This window comes from Pectinophora gossypiella, chromosome 4 (assembly GCF_024362695.1).
Source record: "Pectinophora gossypiella chromosome 4, ilPecGoss1.1, whole genome shotgun sequence".
In the NCBI taxonomy this organism is placed as follows: domain Eukaryota; kingdom Metazoa; phylum Arthropoda; class Insecta; order Lepidoptera; family Gelechiidae; genus Pectinophora; species Pectinophora gossypiella.
In genome coordinates, this window is record NC_065407.1 from 5,392,554 (window position 1) to 5,418,934 (window position 26,381).

A 26,381-nucleotide genomic window follows, 5' to 3' on the forward strand; every position below is an offset into this window, starting at 1 on the left:
CTCTATCAGCACTTATCGCTATTTATGAAAATACTCAGCTCTGGCACCACTAGGACTTATAAGGTCGGCCATTGACCTATCAGTACACACGAGAGAACAAGAATGATAAGGAAATACCTGAAGTATGCTCTGGCGACGCTCTACACCAACGAGATGTGGGGTATGCGGCGCGGAGGGAGCGGGGTGAACGGCTGGCGTGTTGGCTGCTGGCGAGGTTGGTGACGTCAGGTCCACCTTCCGGCATCGTACACCCGACCCTTCCCAGGCTGCTACTGTGCCACATGAGCCCTTTTCTCCATTTAGACGCTGTGGAAGGGAATTCATTTAAAGATATACATTGAAAATCTACAGCCTAAACCTGTAAACGTTCCGCTGTTGCGTCTCAACCTCCCCTCAATCAACCAGGATATATGGGGCTTAAGTTTTCCTTCACACTGCTCCAATGTGGTGTGTTGAAGGTAGTTTGGGCAAATATGTTTGTTAAAATTTTAAAACCTACTAAAAGCCATGCAGCTCCATTGCGGGTAGACTCGATTGACATTCTTATTAATTTAAAAAAAGTTTAGTTTGGTCGGAATGGATAACAACTAAATTTTCATTCTTCTCTGTGCAAGAAGTGAGTTTGGGCAAATATGTTTGTTAAAATTTTAAAACCTACTAAAAGCCATGCAGCTCCATTGCGGGTAGACTCGATTGACATTCTTATTAATTTAAAAAAAGTTTAGTTTGGTCGGAATGGAAAACAACTAAATTTTCATTCTTCTCTGTGCAAGAAAGTTGTATTATTTCACTCACTCAAACAACTAAGTAATACATCGGGAAAGTGCTACCTACCTACTCAGATTTGTTACCTTCCCACTGCAGTTTTTGGCAATGAAATTATAGCACCAGTGGGGCTTTAAATTGGATAAACTAGAGTTTATATAACCCATTAACTACCTAAGTCATGAGAATTGTTAGCCGTGTATGAAAACGACCAACCTTTTTGCATACGTACGTGCCTGAAACGCCACAATTTAATTATTCCAAATTGTTGTATGTAAAGCACAAAAATTCTTGGTCGAATTTACTATACGCGATTCGGTAGCATAACCACAAATCCAGATTATCATGTCTATTTAGCGTCATATGGTTGAAGGGCTTGGATAAACTTGGATGGATAAAAATGAACTTTAAAGGTAAAGGAAAATGTGGAAATTCCACCAACGATAGTGAAACTTGCAAAATTACAGCAAAACTGTCATTTATTTTTATATCAAAAGCTTTTGCTTGTTTCTGAGGCGTAGGTTAATTTAAGTAGGTAAATCAGTTGGTAACCAAAATTATTTTTTAAGAGTGATTTTTAAGGCTAGATCGTTTGTTGACTTTTTTGCCGGTTTATCTTCGGCTCTCATAATTACATGAAATGGTGTCGCGTCCTAACCCTCTCTGGTTGTCTGCTCATACTACAATAATCATCGCTGTGCTTACTACTGGAATGATCCTCGGCATGGATTCCTGTGCTTTATTCTTGTTCATCTGGTACTGCTTATCTAGCACCTTTACAACAACGAACTCTCCGAGGGCAGCGAACACGAACATCATGCAGCCTGCCATCCATAAGTCGAGGGCCTGTAACAGATACAATTGTCAAATTGAATTGTGAAATTGAAATCAAACTCAAGTGGTCCTTCAAGCGAAGCGTGAAGTAGCACTTAGTAGGCCAGTATGGTGGTCGCAACTGATTGAAAACTGACTCATTCCGTTGCTTATCAGTTGCTACTACAATTAGGGCTTTTCACTGCTTACTATCAGACATAGTCGAGCCAACATACTTGGCCATTATATAAAAAAAAAAACTTATGAAACGACAAGGAGAACTCCCCTCTAAAAAGGCCATAATGTTGCTATTTGACAATAAATTGTTGTCTTTGCGCACATACGAGTTACTTAGACAAATTGTTTCAATGTGGCATTTTTAATCCTTTTATCAATTGACCATAATCGGATCTAATGCCGCATCCTACGAAAACGTAATTTTTGTCGCTGTTATAAATGGAGAATGTATGGAGATGGTGCACACCAAAACCAGCGCCCTCCTGTTAATATTATCCAAATTGCAGAAGATCTTTGCTAACCTATATCATTCCCGATTGAAGACTCTATCAAGGAGAGGCCGTTTTCACAAGGGATGTCCTGATTCCACGTGTTATAGTTTTATGAATGAAAATTGTATCTCAACATTATTAAAAAAATGAGGATAGAAATATAGAAAAATAAAATTAGACTAGCTTTTTGTGGCATACACGTGGCTGAAATATTTATATTGTCAGGATATTCCTATGCCGTAAGAATGTTTCAGTTTGAAATTATTATTATTGTTTCTAGCCTACACCTCTGCAGGGTAAAGTTTGAAATAGAATAGACAATTTCCTTTTTTACCGATACATACGTACATAGATATATAAATCACCAGTAATTCCTTGTGATAGGAAGTCCAAAGATGAATTGATGAGAGCTGATCATCTTATACACGAGTAATAATCTATCGTGCTACAAAGGACACGCTTTGTCTGTCGGGTTTTACGACATGTTTGAGAACATAAATATAACTGAACACGTTCTATAGAACGTATTTTCTTAGTACTTAAGTCGAAACAGGCAAAACTTTAAAATCATAATACTTAGTGATGAGTAAAACCCGTAACAACTTTTAATTTTCAGATTAAAAGTTGCTCTGTAATTGAATTTTCTTGAAAGCAAAAAACTAGACTCCCTTTAAAAAATCTGACGAGAGCGATGAGTTTTTTTCGATCAAACGAGGTGTCGTTAAATGGTGATTTAACGTCTCAATTTACTAAGTTAAAGATATTTGAGGATGAAAAATGTTTTTTATCCTTGCCGTCGTTTGATGAGTTTGTATTTAAGGTAATTTATTTAACGTTACAAAGCAATTACGTAGGATGATAAGTAGGTAAACACGTTATTTGCTTTTCATTTACTTTTAATCCTGTTGAGACGCGTTGTGTACTTTAAGCGTATGCTGATAACTTAGACGAGTTAACATTATTTATGTCAAAAGTTCGTGACGATCTGTCACAAAGTGTGACACCTTAAATACCAGAATGTGGGAAACCTTGAACTAATTTTGCTTGTTGCTTTAAAATCGTGTTAGTGGGGCGGCATGATTTGATTATTGTCCTTCCCAAGTTTTGTAATAACAAGCCTACGTCATGTTCCTTTGTTCCCTTCGTAAATGCTCTTTAGATTGATGCTTGCTAACGTGATAATTTTATGTTAAACTGCGAAATCTATGCAGATCTTGTGCAGTACAGACCTTGTGCAGGAAAACGGTTTAACATTCGTTCACACAAAACACCAACCGCGGCACGGTTTCGCTAAAAGTTATATTATCATCACTATAATATAATTTATATCGTCACATCCACCAACCCGCATTGTTAACTCTGACATGCATCTATTACTAGAGTTATGTTCTTTCGTAAAAAAACACAACGATTTTTTTCCGATAGATAACAGGCAATTTAACAACCGTAACTTAAGACACAAAGCAACATTAATGATTATAAGTAAAAGGACAAAAAATTCTAGTCAAGGCACATATCATTCAGCAATAAAAATATTCAATCATCTACCTATAGATATTAGAAAAGAAAATAATATACAGTTTAAAAAGTGTCTTAAGAAATGGCTAATACAAAAATGTTTTTATAATCTAAAAGAATATTTTGATTGGAATAATAAATATAATATTATATAATAAACAAGACATTGTATTATAGTATTTTTTTTTCTTAAATATGTAAGTAGACTATTTGTTTGCTAGGGTTATTAATTTGCACACTAGATTGACAATAAATTAATATTAATATTGTATATAATTATGTAATGATGCACGCAGAAAGAATTCCCCCCTGTATACAAAATAACTGGATAATAGACAGTGCTCCACAAGTTTAGCATACTCCATCGGGATATTGTTGTCATGCAATTTCTTCTTAACCACTTCTAAGCATTCCTGAACGGGTACATTGGTAAAGAGAGACTCTACGTCAAAACTGACCATCACCTCCTCCTTTTCCACGTTCATCCTACTAAGAAAGTCAACAAATTGGCGTGAATCCCTTACGAACGAGGATGTATGTCCCACTAGATTCTGCAGTACCCGGGCCACATGCTTAGCCAGATCATACGTAGGTGAGTTGATTTGACTCACGATCGGCCGCAACGGTACGCCAGTTTTGTGCACCTTAGGCAGTCCATATAATCTTGGAGGCTGGGTTGTTTTAGGACGAGACAAGCACTGATATACGTCATCAGGAAGGATAGGCTTACACTCCTGCAGCAAACGTTTGGTTCGATTAGCTACTCTTGCCGTGGGATTGTAATTGACCTGCTTGTATGTGGTATCGTCAGCGAGTAGTGCTCTGATCTTCTCGTCATATTCGTTAACATCCAGGATCACAGTCGCGTTGCCCTTATCTGCCTTCAATACAAGAATGTCCTCATCAGCGCGAACTTCCCTTAGAGCTAAACGCTCCGCAGGAGTGATATTATTCGGCGGGACTTTAGCGTGACGTAATGTTACAGCCACATCCTGTCTCAATACGTCCGCGTCTCTTGGAGGAATCCTGTTTCGGCTTATCGCCTCTTCTATGCTACCCATGACCTGCTCATATGGGACCAAAAACATAAACAAGCGGCTCGGTATCAAAAACATAAACAAGCGGCAGAGAAAGAGGGTAGACAGATATGTCTGCCCGTAGAAAATTATGGATCTACCTACTCCACTCCAATCTCATCAGTCATCCCGTGATCATGGCACTTGCAACAGTGTCGAAATATCGGGAGTCTCATATCCCCATTTAAACGCGGTAAGAACCCGTTATTATGTGCTTTAATTATGATAATAACCGCGTAAACTTAAAACAATGTATAGATGAATATTGTTATAAAACCGATAAATAGTAATATTTTGGTGTATTATTTTCGCAAACTAACAAAAATTTAGGGTCCGAATACGAGAAGTACCATATTTCAGACCCTCAATTTTGATCAATTCTACATTTGTAGTGGTGCAGATTACAGTGTATTTGCTGAGCGTGTAGAGGTGTCAATGTTAGTTTGTGTGCGTGATAGTTTTTTTTTCTCTAAAGGCTTTGACTACTTGACAAGTGTAATAGAATGTCAGTGACAATTTATAAAGAGATTTTGTATGAAGAGAACAAAAAAAAATAAAAAACTAAAAATACTACAATCTGAGAAAAGGAATATTGGAAAAATATTTTTGTTTTAACGCATATTATTTATACATTTTTAAATAATGGGTAAGTACCGTGTTTTAAAAGAGGACATATATTATAATAAAAAATCAATACATAAAATGAAATGGCTGTATGGGCATAGTTCCCTTTGCCTTACCCTTCGGGGAAAACCAAATGAAAAAAAAAATAGTTGCATTTGTCGGCCTAAATAGTAGTCATTTATAATTAATTGTTTTTCCATCCAACATACAGATTTATTTATATTCTCGTTGCCGCGGACTTTTTGGTGGGAACGGGAACGGAAAGGTTCCTTTCTTCATTGAATAATCTAAATAATCAATACGAAGTGGTGTTTTGTAGTTAATGATCACATTAAGTTAGTCGGAAAACATTCCCGATAGTATTATTAAATCGGAATACTCAATAAACAAAGTGTACCTATCTATTTTCGCTTTGCGCCAAAAAGCCGCTTACTTCGTTTGGGGTTCGGAGTAGGAGTCTGTTCCGAGGGTGGGGGCTTAGGTTTCATCATTTCATTAATCATCATCAAGAAAAAAAAACACAAGACATGGCAGTATGGGCATAGTTCCCTTTGCCTTGCCCTTTGGGAAAAAAAAAGATATATTTTGAAATTCTTATGTATAATAAACAAACATCACAGACATCATGACAGATCTAAAACTAACGAAAATCTTTTTTCTTTTTTCTATTTGACTTATTTATGAATTTTAATCAAGAAAACGTGATAATAAGTTCGACAGCAACCAGTTCAGGTCCCCGAAACAGGCCATTTCAGGCCGCGTATATATGGAAATACTACTTTAATACGTCCCAGCCTCGTCTTTTTTTAACATCCTCGTTAAAAAAAGACGTCCTAACCTGAACTAACTAACCTAACAATAAACACCACGCGTAAATATAAGTCCAGAAATGCGCTGCAAGTCGTCTGGACTGGGCGCGAAAACAACATAGAATTCGATTAGCTGCTAAGTGTCCCGCATGCTATCACCAGCTGTCACTGACATACGAATGAAGTCCCGCGGATTTTATTGGAACTAAATGACAAGTCATAATAATTATATGCGGATACTGCGACATCAGCGCCGTGCTTGCGGGACGATGCGACAAAGTTTGAACCGACGCAATTTAGGAAAAATCTACCTTATTATTACTGTACTGTGATCGATATTTGTAAAATCATACAATACATATACACAATTCTTTATACACGATATAATTATTATGACATATTGTGGACTTTTCGGTAGACCTACAAAAAAGGAACAATTCAACCATACGTTGTTTTGTTATATCTCAATGGGCTCAGGCAGTGTTTTCGCCGAAAGCTCCAAGTCGGCTATATTTGTAACGATAATTATGTTTGACATTCATCATCATTTTTGAACCATTTTATACAAAAAAAAAAATACTTGTATAAATTATATACCCTAAAGCACGCCCATGAATCACTCTACTCATTGGTGAAAACCGTATGAAAATCCGTTCAGTAGTTTTTTAGTTAGCCGCATGTTCACTGATGCGATTAATGCCTGTTAGAATTTTACAAAATAAAAAATACGGAAATTACGGAAGGTACTTTAGTGCAAAGTACATTATTGTATAATTATAATATTATTGGTAAAAGTGATACTTTTTGAAAATTCCGTAACAAATAGACGGGTTCGCCAAATTCAATTGTAAAAAAAAAATACAAAAAGTAAAAACAATTAAAACATGCACTTGGGTTTGAACCGTGAAACTTAAGAATGGCGGCGACTGCTTTACCAAATGCGCCATTTAGAAGTTAGAAGTAGACTTCAAATTATGCATCTCTTTTAATAGCTAACCTAGTTCGCATGTGTGTGTGACAGCTTCGTGTTTGTACACAAATTGAAATGACACCAACTTTTGATGCAATGTTTCAATATGATATCTGCAGTAAATACTTCAAAATTGTAGCTTAAGTTAAAGATAATGTATGTAAGATTTCGCCACCTAACATTTCACTGGGTCAGAACTCAACACTAAACGAATAAATGGAAAAAAATACGAAAACTGCAGAAGTAACGCCATCTGTTGACGCAGCGTTACCTAGCTGACTGAAACGCATCACCTTAAATTTTAATATTGTAATATTTAAGTACATACCTATGTAATGTTGCACGCCCGATTGGGTTAAATTGTACCTAAGAACTGTATTTTTTCTTTTTATAATGTAACTATGACATCTTTTTTGGACTGTACAATTGCAATAAAACACTTTTGATTTTGATTTTGATTTCGCATTGGAGCAGCGTGGGGAGCATGCTCCATACCCCCTCCGGTTGATTGAGGGAGGCCTGTGCCCAGCAGTGGGACGTATATGTATGTATAGGCTTTTTGTGTATGTATGTTATGACTGTGTATCATCACAAATAGACCAACATACGGGACGAACGCATCCATCTAGTTGTCCAGTTAATTCCTAATACTACAGAGCCTATAAAATATTTGTGTTATAACTACAAGGATATCATCTCCCTAGCATTATCCCGTTTTGCACAAGGTCCGTTTACCTAACCTGAAGATTTGACAGGTCCGGTTTTTTACAGAAGCACGAAGGGAAAACCAGCCCAATACAGGTTAGGTCACATACCTCCGAAAATGCATTTCTCGGGGATATGGGTTTCCTCGCGGTGTTTTCTTTCATCGCTGCGCACGTAATGATCGTTTATCATCCAATTCATTCAATTCAATAATCGTTTATGAACATGAATTCGAAAACAAATTCGACAATCATTGGTTTAGGTCTATGCTGGATTCGAACCAGCGACCTCAAAGTGAGAGGCAAGCGTTCTACTAACTGGGCTACCACGGCTCTTAACATAAAACAGAAGTTAAATAATTCATTCAAAATTTAAGAGCTAGAGTCTAGTCGGTGAAGCTTTCTCCAGATTTTTCGTTCTTTTGCAAGTTCCTTGACCTCCTTGTATATCGAGATTTCGGCCGTTTCTTTTATAACTAAATTAAGTTCACGACTGTAATATTGCCTATAGGCTACTTTCAAAATTAGTAAAATCAGTTTATTACTAAACGTCAAAACACGAAATTGCTATAGAATTTGTATGAAAAAGCATACTATGACGTCTTAGAAAAACGTGATAAAAATGTCGGACTTATTATTACGTTTTTCTTGACTATAATTCATAAATAAGTAAAGTAGAAAAAAAAAAATGTTTTCGCTAGTTTTAGATTTGTCTTTATTTAGTAATTAGAATTTTATAACTTATCTTGAATCTAGTACACGATCTAATTGAGCTCAGTCAGAGACACATCCATCGCAAGATGAACTACCCACTCATTACATTTCGACGAGCATTCCCAAGTACATCTAAAATGTTTTCTCAATTTACCTTAACATAAGCGACTGGAGGAATGTCAGCTCTCAGTCCAGTGAACATGGTAACGAGGGTCAACATGCAGGTGACCAGCAGGGTGACCCGTCCGGGAATGGCGTCCAGGTCCAGCCAGAAGCTGAACCATGATAGCATCACCACCAAAGATGATGGAGCGAAGGTCTGAATAAGATGGTGGCCGATCTGGCGCTCGAACCTGAAGTATACTACCAGTCTGGAGTAGTTTCCTGGAATAAAGAAGAAGACATCATTGTGTAATGAATACAATAACAATACATAATTGCAGCGAACTAGTTTTTGTGTACTTCGCTTGCAAGTGTATAAATTCCTACCTACATGTTCTTTATTTATTGTACCTATTTGTTCGAGTATGATATTATGTTGCAAATTGGAAGCGACGATGGTGAATGTCGGTGTACGGACAAACCAAAGTTGGTTTTTGTTGCACCGTCAATTATAAAAAAATGTATTAAGTACTGTACTTATTTTTAATAAATTAAAAAATATTTTTTTTTTCAGGGTCAATGACCCTTGGTTACCGCCGTTTAAAAATACAATACGCATAAAACAGTAAAGGTACTAAAGAGGTACAATCTTATGGCACTTCATCAACAGAAGCGAGAAAAATTTAAAGAAAATACATTACAAAATGTTAGGCTACTAATGCCTTATATCGTCAAAGCAATTATAGGATTTGAAAACTGACAAAATATCGCTGATTAAAATTTGAAACTTTTAAATACAAAGTTTACTATATAACGACAGATAAAAAGAGATTTATGCCAGACCAGGTAGTAAAGTTATTGACTGTAGGTAACTGTCTTCTACAGTACAAAATCTTATATCGACGATGGTCAGCCATGTACCACTAGTGGTAATTTATCTTTAAACTAGACAGTAAAACAATGGAGAAGCTTGGAACATTCAAATTAGTTCACCAAATTATTCATGCCTTCTGAATTAGACGTATAATTATTTTTAGAAAACATAAAAGAAATGTATTGACATTTTGTGCATTAAGTACTGAACATTGGCTAAAGATTTTCCTTACCACGGCATACGACCACGGCTATCTCCAAATTATCACTATTTGGAAGAATTTCAGAGAAATATTTTCTTGTAACGTTCATTTCTTGTTACATATTTTTGTAGATATCAGTTTGACTACTTTTTGACAGACATACTTCAAAAAGACTAAAATATTACGAGCTTACTTCTACACATATTTTTATTCACTTCTAAAACTTTCATATAATAGTATATGAAAGAAAATAAAAAACGAAGTTTTCGAACATAACGGTTTCTTTTTTGACAGATAACAGACAGGCATGCGTCCAATTCTCCTTAAATAATAGATAATATTCGAGATCAATACGACAATGATAAATGGACCGAATAATTTACAAAGAAATATTTTTTTAGTTTCATTAATGGTTTCTTAGACAGTGTCATTGACATAACAATCTCTGAAAGTGTTAAGGTCGAGCACACACACAACTCGCACATAGATTTTGTCTTTTTTCTCTTTTTTGTCTAGATTTTGTACTTAGAAAATAATGAAGTTCGCAAAAAACATAAGAAAAAAAGCTGTAGTTCATTGTGAAAACAATTTTCAAGTCAATCACTGCACTTCACATTTTATAGAAGATAAACAAATGTAATAATATCTTACCATCTTTATCGATCATATAACCATTGGTCTCCTCCAAACGTAGTGGCTCACCAATATGATATTGAAGCAGTTTCAACTCAGGGTTGATAGTTACTCCAGCTTCACTCCAACGAAACCTTACCTTCTGGTTACTGTATGAAACTGAAACAAAAATATTTTCGACCATAAATCGAGGCAATCTGGATTAAAAGAAACTTTTTTATTGTTCTGAACTTCAAAAGGAACGTAAACAAACAAATAAAAAAGGAAAAAAAAAGAAAAAGGGTGGGGTAGGCAGAGACCTTTTTTTTTGTTTTCCCCGAAGGGTAAGGCAAAGGGAACTATGCCCATACAGCCATGTCTTACGTATTTTTTTTTCTTGATGATTAATTAAATGATGAAAGGTGATGATGATGAAACCTAAGCCCCCACCCTCGGAGCAGACTCCTACTTCGAACCCCAAACGAATTAACTCAAAAGTCCGCATAAACTTTCGAGTTATGAAGCGGCTTCTTGGCACGAAGCGAAAATAGGTAGATACACTTTGTTCATTGAATACTCCGATATAATAACACTGTCGCGAATGTTTTCCGACTAACTTAATGCGATAATTAACCACAAAACACCACTTCGTATTAATTATTTAGATTACTCAATGAAGAAAGCAACTGTCCCGTTCCCGTTTCCCGCCAAAAAGCCTAGGCAGAGACCAGGGAATTCCACTTACTACGACTCTAACACGACACTTTCGCTTCTTCTACTCTTATTAAAGATTACATGCATGATCGTCGGTCTACAGTACTCTACATACCTATACTAATAATGTTAAATAAAAAAAAATTCAAGCCATTTACCGTAAGCCATATTGCGTGCTTTCCCTTTATCCTAATGTTACTAGGTTATTTATACTCAGGCCTCAGGGAACGCGGTTAATGTAAGAATAATGCCTAAATTGTTATTCTACGCGTGTATTTTTCTGAATAAGATTACATTACACATATACAACTACACATTTACCTACACTTAACATGCTTTTTAAGTTAGGGATGGGAAGCAACAAAATTTACAAAATACAGCCCTATCTCACTAGGACACCGTGGAAATGTATGGCGTTTTTATGGTCAATCAACAAGCCACCACGTAATGTGGCCCCCGATACCGACCCCGCCGGCGTGGTCGACGTTTTCCCTCATTCAGCGCTTATCGCTATCGACCCGCTAGGGTCGATTAATTCTTTCAAATATTTTTCCTCTCAGACGACGCCCTGAGCCGAGGTTCGCGCCCAACTGGGCACCCTCAGGCCTGTTGTCTTAAACGTTGTACCGGGTCAGAGTCTTCAGCGCTCCCCATGTTTGTTCGACCAAGTAGTTAATGCCATCTGCGGCAAATCTACAATAAGTCACATCACAAAAAAAAAAAACGTAATGTGGCGTTTATACAACACGTCATTTTATTGCACAACCAATGTCGCGCTCGTGCATGTTCCCAGAGTGGAAATGTTCTCGTTGTAAAACTCTTTAATAGTTAGGACACTGGCTGCTCTTCTTTTTCAAAATGTTATTTCTTGTACTCTTCCCAAATGTGCCTAAAAGTTTTACCGAAGCTCTTTTTACATAAGTTTTGTGACTTTTTATTACCGGGAACGGCACATCACTTCCCTTGCCTTTTTCTTTTTTTGTTTGTTTCCTTGAAAAAATTGCTGTAAAGCAATAAGGCAGCCCACGTTGTACTGTGTGTATGTGTAAATTATGTGCAATAAAGTGTATTTGATTTGATCACTGGTCACGCCACCATGGTGTCCTAGTGACACAGAACCGTACTCATTGGGCTATAATCACCTGTCACTATTCGATTCATCATAGTCCGAGATTAATATCGGACGAGGGGCCCTACCGGGTAAGACGAAGTCGATTCCGATTGGAGCAAATCGAACATCGATTTGATTCTGTCGTACCGCGTAAACAGCCAAGATGGTGATCCCCGGTTCGTGACGTCATGTGAAGTTCGGCAAGCCGATTGAACGAATGATTCCAGTACTTTTGCCATTTCATCGGTACTGGCTAAGAAATCGATGTTCGGCGTCCAGGACTGGCTGTCGGTTGTCGTTAAGGATTGGTTTTCGCTTTGGCCACCCTGGTGCGGGCGTGACTAATTACGTATGTTTTATGGATAATCTCTTTTACGACGTGTTCGGGATAGGAACCAGCTGAACGCATTTTATATTTTTACTTCACTCCCGGCCAAGTAACAGAATGTGTTTAGAATATTTAAGGTTAATGGCTGATGTAAATTCAAATTGAAATACGTAAATATTTATAACAGACCCGGTAACCTAATGGCGGTTTGTTAATTGCGGTTCGGTGCACTCAAACCCCATTTGAGGTTTCTCAAAATTTCGCCCACACAGATAAACTTCCTGTATAAACATTTTCGCTTACGATATTAATGATACCTACATTAATAGTCTTCAATTTACCATCGGGTAAGAGCCTTCAGCGCTCCTCATTTGTCCGGCCAAGTAGTTAATGCCATCTTCGGCAAATCTACAATAAGTCACGTCAAAAAAAAATCTTCAATTTACCTACCGGATGAGACCCCAAAGCTATCGTAATTCATATTTTAGGAATCGGGCATCATTTTATTACTTAGTATGGAATTAATTTGTATATTTTTTGTGTGTATTTGTAATGCTGTATGTGTACGCATGTGCGTATACCAAGTCCTTCCTTTTTTATAATGCTGTCTCTAAATGTTTTATATGTCATTGCTGTATGTGTACCTAAATAAATAAATATTCTTTTTTTTTTAAATCCACCTATCCTGTCCGGATGTTTGAGGCGAGGTCTGTTCCCGGACATAGGTATAAAGGCTCTTTGTATACCAATGTGTTGAATTGAAATAGCTCATTATTACACTAAACTATTAGGGTTCAAAATATAGGCTGGTCCTAGGATATGAAACACTGGAAACAAAACCGTATCGACCCAGGATACTTACAACTTTCAATGTAAATTGGACACGACTGTATGTCCATGGGGTAGAGTTGGAATTCCATCTGGCAAGCGATGATAGCATGCATTCTGGCTGCATACCGCACTGTTTGGTTTCTGTACAGTGTCACAGAAGAGAACTTGTGAGTCAACTCCGCGATTTCTATAAAAAAAAACACAACATAACATAAGTACATTAAGATTTCAATGAAATTGAATATTCCTTAATGCTATGATTTATACAAAGAAAGTGTGTATACTTAAAGAAAATTTAATATTCATTGAGATTTCTGTAACACAATACCAATAATATGTATATATTAGCGTGTTTTTTAGAAAATATACAAGTATTTATACATTAAAATTTCATAAAAGAAAATCAATCAGTATAAGTATTACATTAGAATTTCTACAAAGGCAATTCGAGATACTTCAATCAGGCTTTCTAAGGAATATTGTAATATGGAATTATGTAGTAAAGTTTTAAATAGTCTATTGTACCCCAGAATAAAACTAAAAATGTGATTATTTTCAAAAAATTGGTCTAACAGAAGAAACTTCGGTGAGGTGTGGGTACTTAGTTCATCTTGCTATGGATGTACCTCTGGCTACCCCAATTGGGATATAGGAGTGAGCTTATGTTATGTTATTTTATAAAGACTAGGTCGAGAAGTGTTGATAGTACTGAATAAATGTTATTCAAATATATATTTTATATGCCGGCTCACCACCACGTTGGTCTAACAGAAAGCTCAGTGAGGTGTGGGTACTTAGTTCATCTTGCGTTGATTGTACGTATATCTTTGACTATGCCAATTGAGTGGTGAGCTTATATTCATCATAAATGCATCTGTGGGACGTACAGTCATGAGCAATATCATGTACCCACTTTAGAACCCTGTCGCACTATCATATTTGTCATTAAATGAGACTTACGGTTCAATTTGTCAAAAAAGTTAATGTGACACGGTTTCAAAGTGTATACATATTAATTAGTACTGGTGACCGTACTAAGTCACGCAGGATTGCTATGAGCTGCATTGGACTCATACGTGTTTTTTGCGAAGTGCTTGTGACTCAACTCAAGCTAAATGAGCTCTGCTTGCTTGCTAGGTGTTGCTAATTGAATGTCTTCAGTCATAGAGTTGGTGAAGATAATCTCAGTACTTCTAATACCTACTTAAAAAATAATAATAATAAAAAAGTTTATTTAAGTAAAATCCAATCAAAAACATAAATGTGAAATGACAGCCAAGTTCAATATTATGATAAATGCCTTGGTTGTTGACTTTAACGACAAAAGAAGTGAGATCTAGATGGGTGCCAAGTTCAATGGTCAGTCCTGAAATGTATTTATAAGTAACAGTATAACATAATTATCATATCTTTTTATAACATAAGATAATGTATTGTAGCCTAAGGTCTGTCTTGGCTAGTTTATAAAAACTACTTACTTAACGACTTTGAAGAAAGGATTAAATTTGGAACTGCAGTATTTCACGGATCAGGAAAATAAAACCCTTTTATGGTCGCATATTCGGCTTTAGTCGGGAATAAAAATCGCAATTTTATTTCAGGCTTACCATTCTTTGTTTACAGTTGTAAAATTTGGCACAAACCGGATGTTTCGAGTTTGTGTTTGAGTTCTGTAGCTTAAAAAGAATAATATGAGAACTTTATACCACAGAAATAAAGATAGATAGATAATACGTTTATAATATAAATATAATTATAAGCTTTAATATTTACTGTTTATAAACAGCCACAAAGCGGTTAGTCCTATAGTATAAAGTATACTTTATACAAAAACCAGCCAAGCTAACCGCTTTTTATTGTTCCGCAGCCAAATGGCAAAAACGGAACCCTTGTGGATTCGTCATGTCTATCTGTCCGTCCGTCCGTCTGTCCGTCCGTATGTCACAGCCACCTTTTTCGCGAAACTATAAGAGCTATACTGTAGAAACTTAGTAAGTATTCTGTGAACCAGCATTAATATTTTCGCACATAAATAGAAAATCGCTCGCACTTGGCTGGTTTTTGTTAACGACGACTAAAGTTATGAACCTTTTGTTTTAGTTTCATTAGACGAAAATCTGCTCAGCATTGTACTTGCACATCGTTCATCTTTGGTAAGTATTTATTTGCAGTTTTTTTTGCTACAACAGTCACAACATCAGTTAAAAATTAAAAATAAACCTGCTTAAGTATTTACTTAAGCAGGTTTATTTTCGTGCTTCGGAAGGCACGTTAAACCGTTGGTCCCGACTGCATTAGCAGTCGTTAATAACCATCAATCCGCGCTGGGCCCGCGTGATGGTTTAAGGCCCGATCTCCCTACCCTTCCATAGGGAAGGCCCGTGCCCCAGCAGTGGGTACGTTAATGGGCTGATGATGATGAAGTATTTACTTATCTGTGTATCATGTGATAAATGAAATTACAAGTCAAGCAAGAAATGCTATCGTTATCAATCAGCAAAGTAGATTTATGAGAGCAACAATACACCAAACTTTGTCAGTGATTATAGGAATCAATGTTAGAAGATAGATCGTTATGTTAAACTTTTTAACGATATGAGTTCTTCTAAAACATTGTTTCCGAAGATTGCTACAAAAGAAATGTACTGTGTGGTATATATACCTTTAAGTTAAATAGATATTATAAAATTGTGTTAAGCTTAATTCAAAGGTTGCCATTCATAAAATAGGTGACACAGTGCCATTTTTTTTAAATGTTACAAAATACTTTCAAAATTCATTTAAATACACCAAATCCAATAATCAATTTTGCAGTGAATAAAAACAAAAGCTAGAAATTTCGAAAACGTGAGTACACTATGTGATTCAAGTAAATGTAATTAATAAATACCCTACCAGCCGATTGATGACGGTAGTATATAGCTCCTCCTAAAATTGAAATAAAATTTTAGTTTCTGTTTTATGCGTCCTAAAGCTCAAAGAGAAAATGTCCTTGCGAGTGAGAAACAGTGAAGAAAACGTACAGCATAAAGAACTGTGCATATGGAAGGTCTTAGTATAAATATACTGGGAATTGTACAATCCTGATCATAGATATTGAAAACATATCGTCCTGTGGTCATGATATTGATTCTGTTTCTTTTAAGACCCGGGCAGCGTTTGTTCTTTCACTATAAGAGAAATGACCATCGTATCAAAACCGGCTGCAATGCGGCTGTTTTCTGCTTACATGGTCCAGTGGTTGAGCATTGGGCTCACAATCCCAAAGCCCCGGTATAATCACGAAATACACAAACGAAAATCACAAAACAAATATCCGGTGATAATCATGAAAAATACTTTGATCACTACTTTGGTTAGGACATTGCAGGCTGATCACCCGATCCAAAAGTAAGATCATACGTGCTTTCAAAGCACGTTGAGCAGTCGGATGGCTGCAATTACCCTAAGTAAGTATGTAGTTACACAAGCGATGCCAGGGGACTATGGCGATTCAATAGTAGCCCTGATACCAGGGTTGATGAGAACGGTCATTAATCTCACAAGCCACACGAGAGAAAAAGACTAAGAACTTCTGGTTCTGCCCTCTCCATGCCATTAGAGATCCAGGCCATGAGTTTAAGTTACTATCTTCTTTGTTCTACTATATCAGATAGAATTGTGCTCGAGTTGAATGAACGTGATACGAGGTTCGTGATATCTAGCTTAAAATCAGTTTAGCAGTAATTTAAAGCGTTTATCGTCTGTTGAAACCTGCACTTTTGCTACGTGTTGGCCAAGTGCATTAAGTAATCATTTAGAAGGGTAGTTTACTTCAGAATAACTTGGGTTAAATTCAATTTTGATGAAATTCACTATGCTACTCCAAAGAAAGCCAGATTGCTTTCTGATAACTGAAACGAAACATGAGTAATTGATGATGAATATTATTATAAAAACAAGCGATATGAACGTTTGGGTTTTCTAATAAATTATTCTTATGTAAGTACGTTTGTAAACTACGGTTTCCGTTCTTTGTAGAATCACAAAGAGTAAAGTATTATCCTCACAGCGCGAATCGATTTAGCATTGATCTGCAACATTAGGGTAAGTTTGCCAGTATTGGATCTTATGTAACAAAGAGTTCGTAAATATTTTGTGACTTCTTTTGATATTTCGTAAAAAGTAGTCTAGGTTTATCGTTTACTCTATTATCAAACTGTTTCAATATCGCATGAATTGCGTCGTTCCATGGGAAAGGTCGCGGAGAAGTAAAAAGAGTACCATGCATAACGTTTACGCTGTTCTATGACCTTTCAGTCAATGCCAATATGGCGATTATGTGCAACCAATCGCAGGTGTCGAGGACGCCATTGTTATTTTACACGTGATGAGGGCTACACGCGATTGGTCGATGTGCTAAATGGATACGATTGTAATCCAAGGACGTTTTTACACCGAAGAATATTTTGCTTATTTTTTTTTCATGCCTCATATATCTTTTCCATATTATGTAAACAATGTCTACGAGACACTTTTATACCTTACAATTTCTTCCGTGTAACCGATTTTTAAATTGTGGTTAAGGTCGGTTTCATTACTTGCTGATAATTTCGTCTTGTGTGATACAAAACGTTTATCTGTTAGAGTAGCTTTGAGACAGGTTCACTAATAAAAAAATAATTCGAAAACTCTCACTCAGATGAGACTTGAACCCGCAACTCTAGTCAACACGGGACAAGGATTTAGTGGTGTAATGGTTAACATGCTCGTGAATTCTTCGTGAATCGCTTTGTGAATGGCCTTACGAGCGGGTGAGTGCTATAAAAACAAAATCCTTGATTAGCAGATAACCCTATCTCCAAATGGTGACAATACTGTTAATTGGTACGGTAGAATGTGCGGTATGGTGTGTAGAAAAGCAATAGATCTGGTTTAATGGCTGCGTATTCGGAAACAAGTATCTCCAGCACTAATAGAATATTTACTTAAGTTTCTTATTTTTGTAAATATACCTAATTAGAATCAACTAAAGCAGTGAAAAATATGTGAAGCGAAGCATCTATAAGTAAATAAAAAACGACATATGGAAACCCACCTGTGACCTTTGAGTTCAGGAAGTAAGGATCCGGATGCCACAGATTATCGAAGAATTCTGGAGGCAGTGTGACGTGGTCATCGCCTTCCTCGAAGATGTCGTCTGGAAGTTGGAGTCTACTTTCCCGCCATGTTTGTCTGATGAACATGTCCACTCTGAAATTATAAAAAAATAATAAATATATAGGTAGGTCAACTAGGCAATCGCGTATGTAAAAAAACTGGATTTGTAAAATGTTCAGGTGAGGCAAGCGGATCCCGTGAAAGCGGAATAATAGCTCTTTGTCATAAAATAATAACTACACTCATAGGAATAAATGCGAATAAATTTCATTCCATTTCATTTTTTAGGGTTGGATTTGTTATGAATGACATCGAAGTAGAATATACATACAAACCTACCCTCACGAGTCACGCTTGCTTAAAACTAGTAAGTCGTCAGAAAGTCTTTCCTAGAAGTATTTAAGTATATAAAAGTTTGTTTCCGAAATTTCACCTAGGCCTAGTTATTACACCAAAAAAAAACTGTTGATTAATAGGTACCTTTACATCGTTTATAAGCGTGGTCCAAATACAAAACAAAACAAAAAATACTAATGTGAATAAACATCCGTAAAGCTTAATATTACCTGAAATCCATGTCTTCAACGTTTATGGAATTGACGTCCACGACGTATATGCTAAACTCGACTGTGACTGGTTGCCCCTTTCTGGCTGGAGGGCGCATCTCTGAAAAATATTCATACATTGTGCGTACAAAAAACGGTCAAAGAAGTGTAATAGTTAAACAGCAGATGCCTATTTCATCAGCATAATTCAGCATTGGCCTTATACATCTATTTCAGACGATTGTATTGTTGCCTCGAAGAATACGCAGCAAGCCACGCAATTAGTACACCGTACATAGTAGAGCTGTAGATTCTATCATAATATGGTCTGCAGGAGAAGTTTCCGAGCGGTGGAAAATATCTCCTCGCCAGGATTTGAACCCAGAAGATGTTGTTATGACTTCTACGCGCATCGAATACACGCTTTCTTCTTCGAGCTTCTCTCATGCCACGTGGTCATTCGATTCTACCCGTGCCTATCTAGCATTTTAACATAGCAGGTTCGACTATCGGAGTCAATGTTATTTGCGACAAAAAATAGGTAAATAGCGACGTATCGTTTGAGATAAGTTGTCGAATGTATATCACCTATCTATGTATGTATGAACAAAAATGTTTTAGAAGCTACAAAAAATAATTTTCGTACGTACTCGAGTTCATGGATACCGACTATATTTGTCAGTTTCTATTTTACCATTGCTGACATCTTAGTAGTGGAGTCAATAAAGCTGGGGCTTCCTAACTTGTAATTTTCCAGGACAGGTCCGATTTTGATGATTTTTTTCTATTATAAGAGTGGTTTCTTCTAACATTATCAAACCACCCCTAGTTTCTTATATCATTTAAAGTCAGACACATCTTGATTTGGACAAATAAATATTTCGATCAAATAAAAAAAGAAGCCGTTTCTGTACAGATCCAGAAAAGTACTTCAAATCCATTTTTAGTTGGAATAAAAATAATCTCACTTTATTTATTTCCACTCAAGATGTTTCTGATTTTTAATAATATAATAAACTATAAATGAAGAAATCTTCAATATCGGACCTGTCTCTGGCACTTTAGAAATGAAGCCCTTCATTGACTCCACTATAGTAATTTTCCGAGAAAGTGATAAAACTTACGTTTACGGGGTAGTAAAACAGGTTCTTACCTTTGACATAGTTCTCTGGCAGCACGACCCTGGGTTTGAGGGTGTGATTCCTTTTCGATGCAACGTCATTGCACAACCTGAAACAATAGTGAGAGACTGGTGAATAGTACGCCACCACTTTATGCATGTTATATAATTCTATAATTCTAAAGCGTTGGTAACGCCAGCCCCCTACATGAGCCCTGGCGAAACCTTCATACCCCATTTGGGATATATGTAATTGCAGCCGTGGTAGCCCACTTGCAGGTTAAAATTCAGCATGGTCCTCTACATATGATTATCGAAATAATTTTTCGAATTCATGTTAGGATCATAAATGATTATCACGTACTCAGCGGTGAAGAGAAACATCGTGAGGGTTTCCTCACGATGTTTCTGGTATGTGGGTTTCCACATACCCGAGAAATGCGTTTCGGAGGTATGTGACCTAACCTGTATTGGGCTGGTTTTCCTCTCGCGAGTTGAAAGGTCAGTCAGGTAGACGCTTCTGTAAAAAACCATCTGTCAAATCTTCAGGTCCAACCCGCGAAGGGAAAACAAGCCCAATACAGGACACATACCTCCGAAATGCATTTCTCGGGAAAGTGGGTCATCATTTAAAAAGTAAATTCACATATTACACGAATGCGGCAACTGGAAGTCAGCTGAATGCTGTTGGTATACAAATCTGAAATCGTATCAGATTGTTTATTTACACCCATCTTGTTAAACATGATGTGGCGTATTTCCACAGAACAGAAAAAAATGTTTTTCGTATCTTCCCGTCTAGTGAATGATATGGAAGACATGCCCAGAATAATCAGGGATGTGATTTTCTAAGCCACGCATGCGGCCGACGTTGATAAACGTTAGTTCAGTTTTTATGTAAGAAAAAATCGTCAATGAGCACACCTGAGCACGCCAGGCTACGAAAATGGTACAGCGGCTGCTTTCAAAGAATCATACATACTACCACCTTGACCTTGAAGGACCTTGCTGAGCTGGCTCGTGCTAACTGGCAGCAGACAGAACAGAAAGAAACTGGCTTCTTTTAGTGTTGGAGGCAAAGATCCACTTCGGGAAGAAAGGGAAGTAAGTAAGTAGAACATATTACCAGGAAACGTTCTAAATTACCTCTTGAGCCTCTGCGCAAATGTTAACCCTAATGATATTACGCATAAACATTTTTCAGCAACCATTTCATTACACCGTGTATTAGTACACAAAACAAATTTCATCATTATTCAAATTTTACTTCTTACAAATTCAGATATTTGCCGTATTTTCATTCATGCATTAATTCGTTCTATCCACCAGGTAGTATTAAAATAGACCGCCAACTTTTAAAATACTGGGGCAAACCAAAATAGCGAAGTAATTACAGGGTAATTTTCAACTTTATTTCACATTTTAAGAGATAGTATTTCGACCCGACTAAGGTCTACTGCGTGCGAGAAGCGAAAAGCGAGTTGCGAGTCAAAAGTGACGCAAGTAGGACAATGAAGAAAATAATTTTAATTGAAATAAAGTCAATTGACTGGGGCACGAATGTCGATGAGCCAAGTTACTTTCGACTAAACATACACAAATCTCATTATTACCTTGTGCCGCCTTAACGCATTAAGTGAGAGCGAGACAGACTGCCCGCGCGATTCCCACTTACTCCTTACGGCTATTTAGACTAAAGTTCTTACTTATTACTTCACTCAAAAGGAAAGGAGTGAAGTCAAATCAAAAGTCAAGTGAAGTTTTGAAGTGGGGGAGTAAAATCTAGCGGGCGGAGGGTTACCATTATATAAGATGTTAGTGCCATTGTAACGAATACTGAGGGGGATGATTCAGACCATGATTCTGAATTACTATCAAGAGAATTTTCCTGTCGCAAAGTTCATGCAAATTTTAGTGTTTTGTTAAATTATTTTTTGTTCTATATTATTGTGACGGTAAATTCCACCTGATATCAACTCCGAATCATGGCCTGAATCATCCTTCAAAGTTTTCGTTACGATGTCACTAACACTTTTTTTCTATGTATTATTATTTATTCTATGCTGAGACGATGCTGTACAAACGATATATCGACGCTGATATCGCAAACTGAAGTATCTGCAATTATTGGCAAAACTGATTTGCACCTCTTACAATTGTCAATAAGACACAAATCACTTTATCAAAAAAATACGTATACGTCAGTTAACAAAGTCAGCCACGATTTGCTGGTATGATGGGCTTCAGCCGTGACTGCCACTTTCCAGGCTAAACTATGCAGACAGGCGATGTAAATTATGCTTGCCTGTGGAAGACATTCTGAGAGAGGGCCTGGGCAATTCATGATAAACATATCTCTTCCGACTGCCTGGAGAGTTAGAAAGACCACTTTGATCTAAAAAGCAATATTGCAATATGACATTTGCGCATATGAAAGTAAATACGCAATGCCAACAAAATAAATGTCAAATAGCAATATTGCTATTTGAGATGAATTGCGTCAATGTGGCGTTTTTAACCCCCTGTTCACTGTAGAAAGCTGGAGAGATTCAGGTTTCTTTTGTGCCGAATCAGGTATTAAGTAGGTAAGCGTACATCATCTTGGAATAAGGATAATTATTATTGAGGGGTATCAGTCGGTTTATTATATATGATAAAATAAAAGGACATCGCTTTTTCGCCTGCAGTGAGTTTTATTGTATAAGTGGTTAAGCTATGACGTCAATAGGCCCTGGTATTATGCCAACATAGCGTGGAGCATTTAAAATTAGCTCAGCTTTTACTTGATGGCGTGTTGTGACCTATATACAAACGTTAAAACGTTGAAAAATGAAAGTACTACAATGCCTTTTATTTGCCTTGTGTATACTAAACTTGTAGATACAAAGAAATTCTCAACGAAAGTAACAAGGAAAAATATCGAACGGACTTTGCGGGACAGTAAAACGTAGATATTAATTAATTATTGGATGTTAGTCCAAAGTCTATCGGTATATTCTGTTAGACATAGAAAAATGAGATTTTAGTTTATGACGTGAAGAAGGAAACTTCATCGCGCATTACAGGGTGTTAGTGACATCTTAAATAAAACTTTGAGGCATGATTCAGACCATGATTCTGAGTTGATATCAAGTGGAATTTTCCGTCGCAAAAGTATGGATCTGAAAAAAAATTATAATAACAAAGACTAAAATTTTCACGAATTTTCCGACAGGATATTCCATTTGATATTAACTCAGAATCATGGTCTGAATCATTCCCCTTAGTATTCGTTACGATGTCACTGACATGTATTTGTATATGCAGTATAATGCTGACAGCAGATCAAAATTCTTCCGTATCGTACACGCTGTCAAATTTCATATGGAATTATTAACATTATCACAGAACAGAGAAGGTCGACCTGTGTTTCGATAATCTGAGAAATTTGAAAACTATCCAGTGACATTATTAAATCTCTCAAACACTCAGGATATAATTTAACTGCGAGAGATTGTCAACATAACGACGTTAAATCGCAACCACATCATGTTGGTTTTGTTAATATAACATAATGTAATGTACTTATTGTATTATGCCTCGGATGTCTTTGATTAATTATTTGGCACAAACGGGAAGCGATGAGAAAACAAGCCTGAGGGTACCTAGATGGAATGACGTTGTGATTTCTGTAAATGTAATGTGGGTCTCATATGATATTTATTTATAACTTTCACAGTCACAACAAAGTCGGTGTAACTTGAAATTGACATTATCCATAATCATAAAGGAGTTCGCGTAGGCACGCGTCAACATATCTCCCTTATGCTATAGAAATATAACATATTAGTGAGTGGGCGATACCATGTAATCGAGGCTGTCAGCGCAAAAGAAGACATCGAAACAAAATTCAATTTATTTTAAATAAATTAACATACAACAAAATGATTTCAATTACAGTAGAAGTTTGCTTTTACGGTCGTTATACAATTATAGTAGAAAATAATACTAGGCACGTGTACTGTTTTTAGAGGGTATCGTATTATTACTTATTTATCTATTTTTATTGGTTGTGGTTGCCCAGTTATAAAACCACTGAAGGTTCGAATCGATCACATTTATCAGTGATATTCGTAATTGTTTTCGAATCAATTACCCTTCGGGCAGAGCTAAATTTTTAACCATTGGACCATGGCGCTTTTATTGACAGTCCATCATCATGTCGGAGACGGTATAATCCCAGAAGAGTTTGCACGACAACCGCGCCGCCCGTGGCGTGAAATATATCGAGAGTCTCGCAATAATCGCAGCGAATGCTGTCTACATAGACGTCGAACTATTGGTCAGCTATTGGTCGAGCTACTGGTAAAAAACCTTGTTATCATCGCGCCGCGCTTGGCGCGGTTGTATACAGACCCTGCTAGTCGACTTACTTATCATCAGCATCATCTCCTTAGTCTTATCCCGTTTTTCGCAGAGTTCGCTTACCTAACCTGAAGTTTTGACAGGTCCGGTTTCTACAGAAGCCGACATACCTACTATCAACTAGCCTAAAAACCAAAATAATACCCAGCGACAGAAAGTGTCTTGATCCCCTCTTGAACTTTAATCTGATACCTATTTAAAGATAGAAAACTAACAAGATAACACGAATCGTATTCAAATCGTATACAAGGTACTTATGCCGTCTGCGTTCCAACTCATAACTTAGTTTAATAAGCTCGGCAAACAATACGATAATCAATAAATATGAGTACGCAGTACATAAATCCTAAATATAGTGACATAGCGTGCTGTGAACAAATCGATGACTCCACCTTGGCCTGGAAGCGGACCCATTCTTGATACAATTGTGAAACGTTAATACGAATTTAATATTGCAAAAGGACAAATAACGGGGTGGGCAGAACAAATAGACAATAGAAGAGAATTAACTTCACACCTAATGGTGGAGTCCTAAGGTCGAATATGTTACATTACACCGTATGGACTCAGGTTATCGTCGCTGATGTCGCTAACTGGAGAATCTGAAATTTTTAGCGTATCCCATTTTCACCTTTGCTATTGTCAATTAAACACAGATTATTTTTGCAGAAAAATCACATACTTACGTCAGTTTGCAAAATCAGCCAGGATTTGTACCCAGTAGTAGTGTTTTGTTTGTTCTGTTTATGAATTTCGTTATTGTATTCAATTTATTAGTATGAGTATGTGTACGAAGGTGTGTGTGTGTGTGTATGTGTGTGTGTCTGTGGCAATGTCGTCGGATTATCCGGCAGATCAACTGCAGACAATTTATCTTCTTTATCCCGACAATAGCATTAGCATTGTCATCAACCATCTTCAACCATAACCAAGTGTCATTCCCAATAGATATTTCAATGTAGTACTATTATTAGTACACTTTGAATAGGCTAGTTCCCAACTATTTAAATAAATTACTTTTTCCTAACGCCAAAAGGCCAAAATTCTTTGTTTGTGGAAAAGCACACGATGACGTCATAGAAAAACGTGATAAAATAGCGTACTTATTATTACGTTTTCCTTGATTAAAATTAATAAATAAAAGAATAGAAAAAATAAAACGCTTTTCACCAGTTTTAGATCTGTCTGTACGTATTTAGTAATCAGAATTTCATAATTGATCTTTGACTTGGAATGCTACCTAATTGAATTGATCAGGTCAAGTTTTACAAATCTGTATGAAAACAAAATTATATTTATATTTTAAACAATATAAATTGTTAAACAATATAAAAATATTTTCATATAAATTAATGAAAGGATAATAACATAGGAAGACATAGAAAGACCTTAGAATAATAACTAGAAAGACTAGACAAATTGGGGACGTCCTGAAAAAAGTTTTTGTTTTCTCTTTTATTTAGGGGCTTTTAACAAAGTTTGTTATGCCAGCATTCATATAAGATATGGTACGTATCTTCCCTCTTCCCACAAACTTCGCAATTTGGGGAAGATGATTTTTTCATTAGATAAGCAAAGCTCTTTAAAGAAATTTGCCCAGATCTTAATATAAAAGCAATTTTGTTTAGTACGCTTTAACTATCGGCGCGCGTGTATAAGACAGTTGTTTGAATGTACAGGAAGCTAGATAAATAGTTACGTTATTGAGATTAAAACAGGCGTAAGTTTATGCTTTTGGATCATGAAACAAGTAGATGTAATTTACTTTTTTGAAAGAAAAAAAATCGTTCCGGAGTAAATTTCAAACTTGGATTTGAAAACAACCTACGTGCGTCTTTGCGTATCAATTTTATCTGTGTACCAGTTTTTACTGAAATCGGTTTCGTAATAATGTAAA

The 26,381-nt window shown here is 36.5% G+C and overlaps 2 protein-coding genes across 4 annotated transcripts in view; one reads left to right on the forward strand and one right to left on the reverse strand.

Annotated features, from left to right (window-relative positions):
* Positions 1-26,381, reverse strand: part of LOC126366279 (glycine receptor subunit alpha-1) — a 62,159-nt gene that overhangs the window by 11,764 nt on the left and 24,014 nt on the right. For all 3 annotated transcript variants that reach the window (XM_050009356.1, XM_050009355.1, XM_050009357.1), the window contains exons 3-10: positions 20,114-20,190; positions 18,982-19,081; positions 18,354-18,508; positions 13,308-13,463; positions 10,332-10,472; positions 8,657-8,886; positions 1,471-1,611; positions 118-306 (exon numbers count right to left, since the gene is read on the reverse strand). In XM_050009356.1, coding sequence (XP_049865313.1) covers positions 118-306; positions 1,471-1,611; positions 8,657-8,886; positions 10,332-10,472; positions 13,308-13,463; positions 18,354-18,508; positions 18,982-19,081; positions 20,114-20,190 — 1,189 coding nt within the window. The remainder of the gene's footprint in view (positions 1-117; positions 307-1,470; positions 1,612-8,656; positions 8,887-10,331; positions 10,473-13,307; positions 13,464-18,353; positions 18,509-18,981; positions 19,082-20,113; positions 20,191-26,381) is intronic.
* The window catches only part of LOC126366260 (proton-coupled amino acid transporter-like protein pathetic), a 231,414-nt gene continuing 212,904 nt past the window's right edge, over positions 7,872-26,381 (forward strand). The window contains exon 1 of the mRNA XM_050009329.1: positions 7,872-7,885. The gene's annotated coding sequence lies outside the window, so the exon portion shown is untranslated. The remainder of the gene's footprint in view (positions 7,886-26,381) is intronic.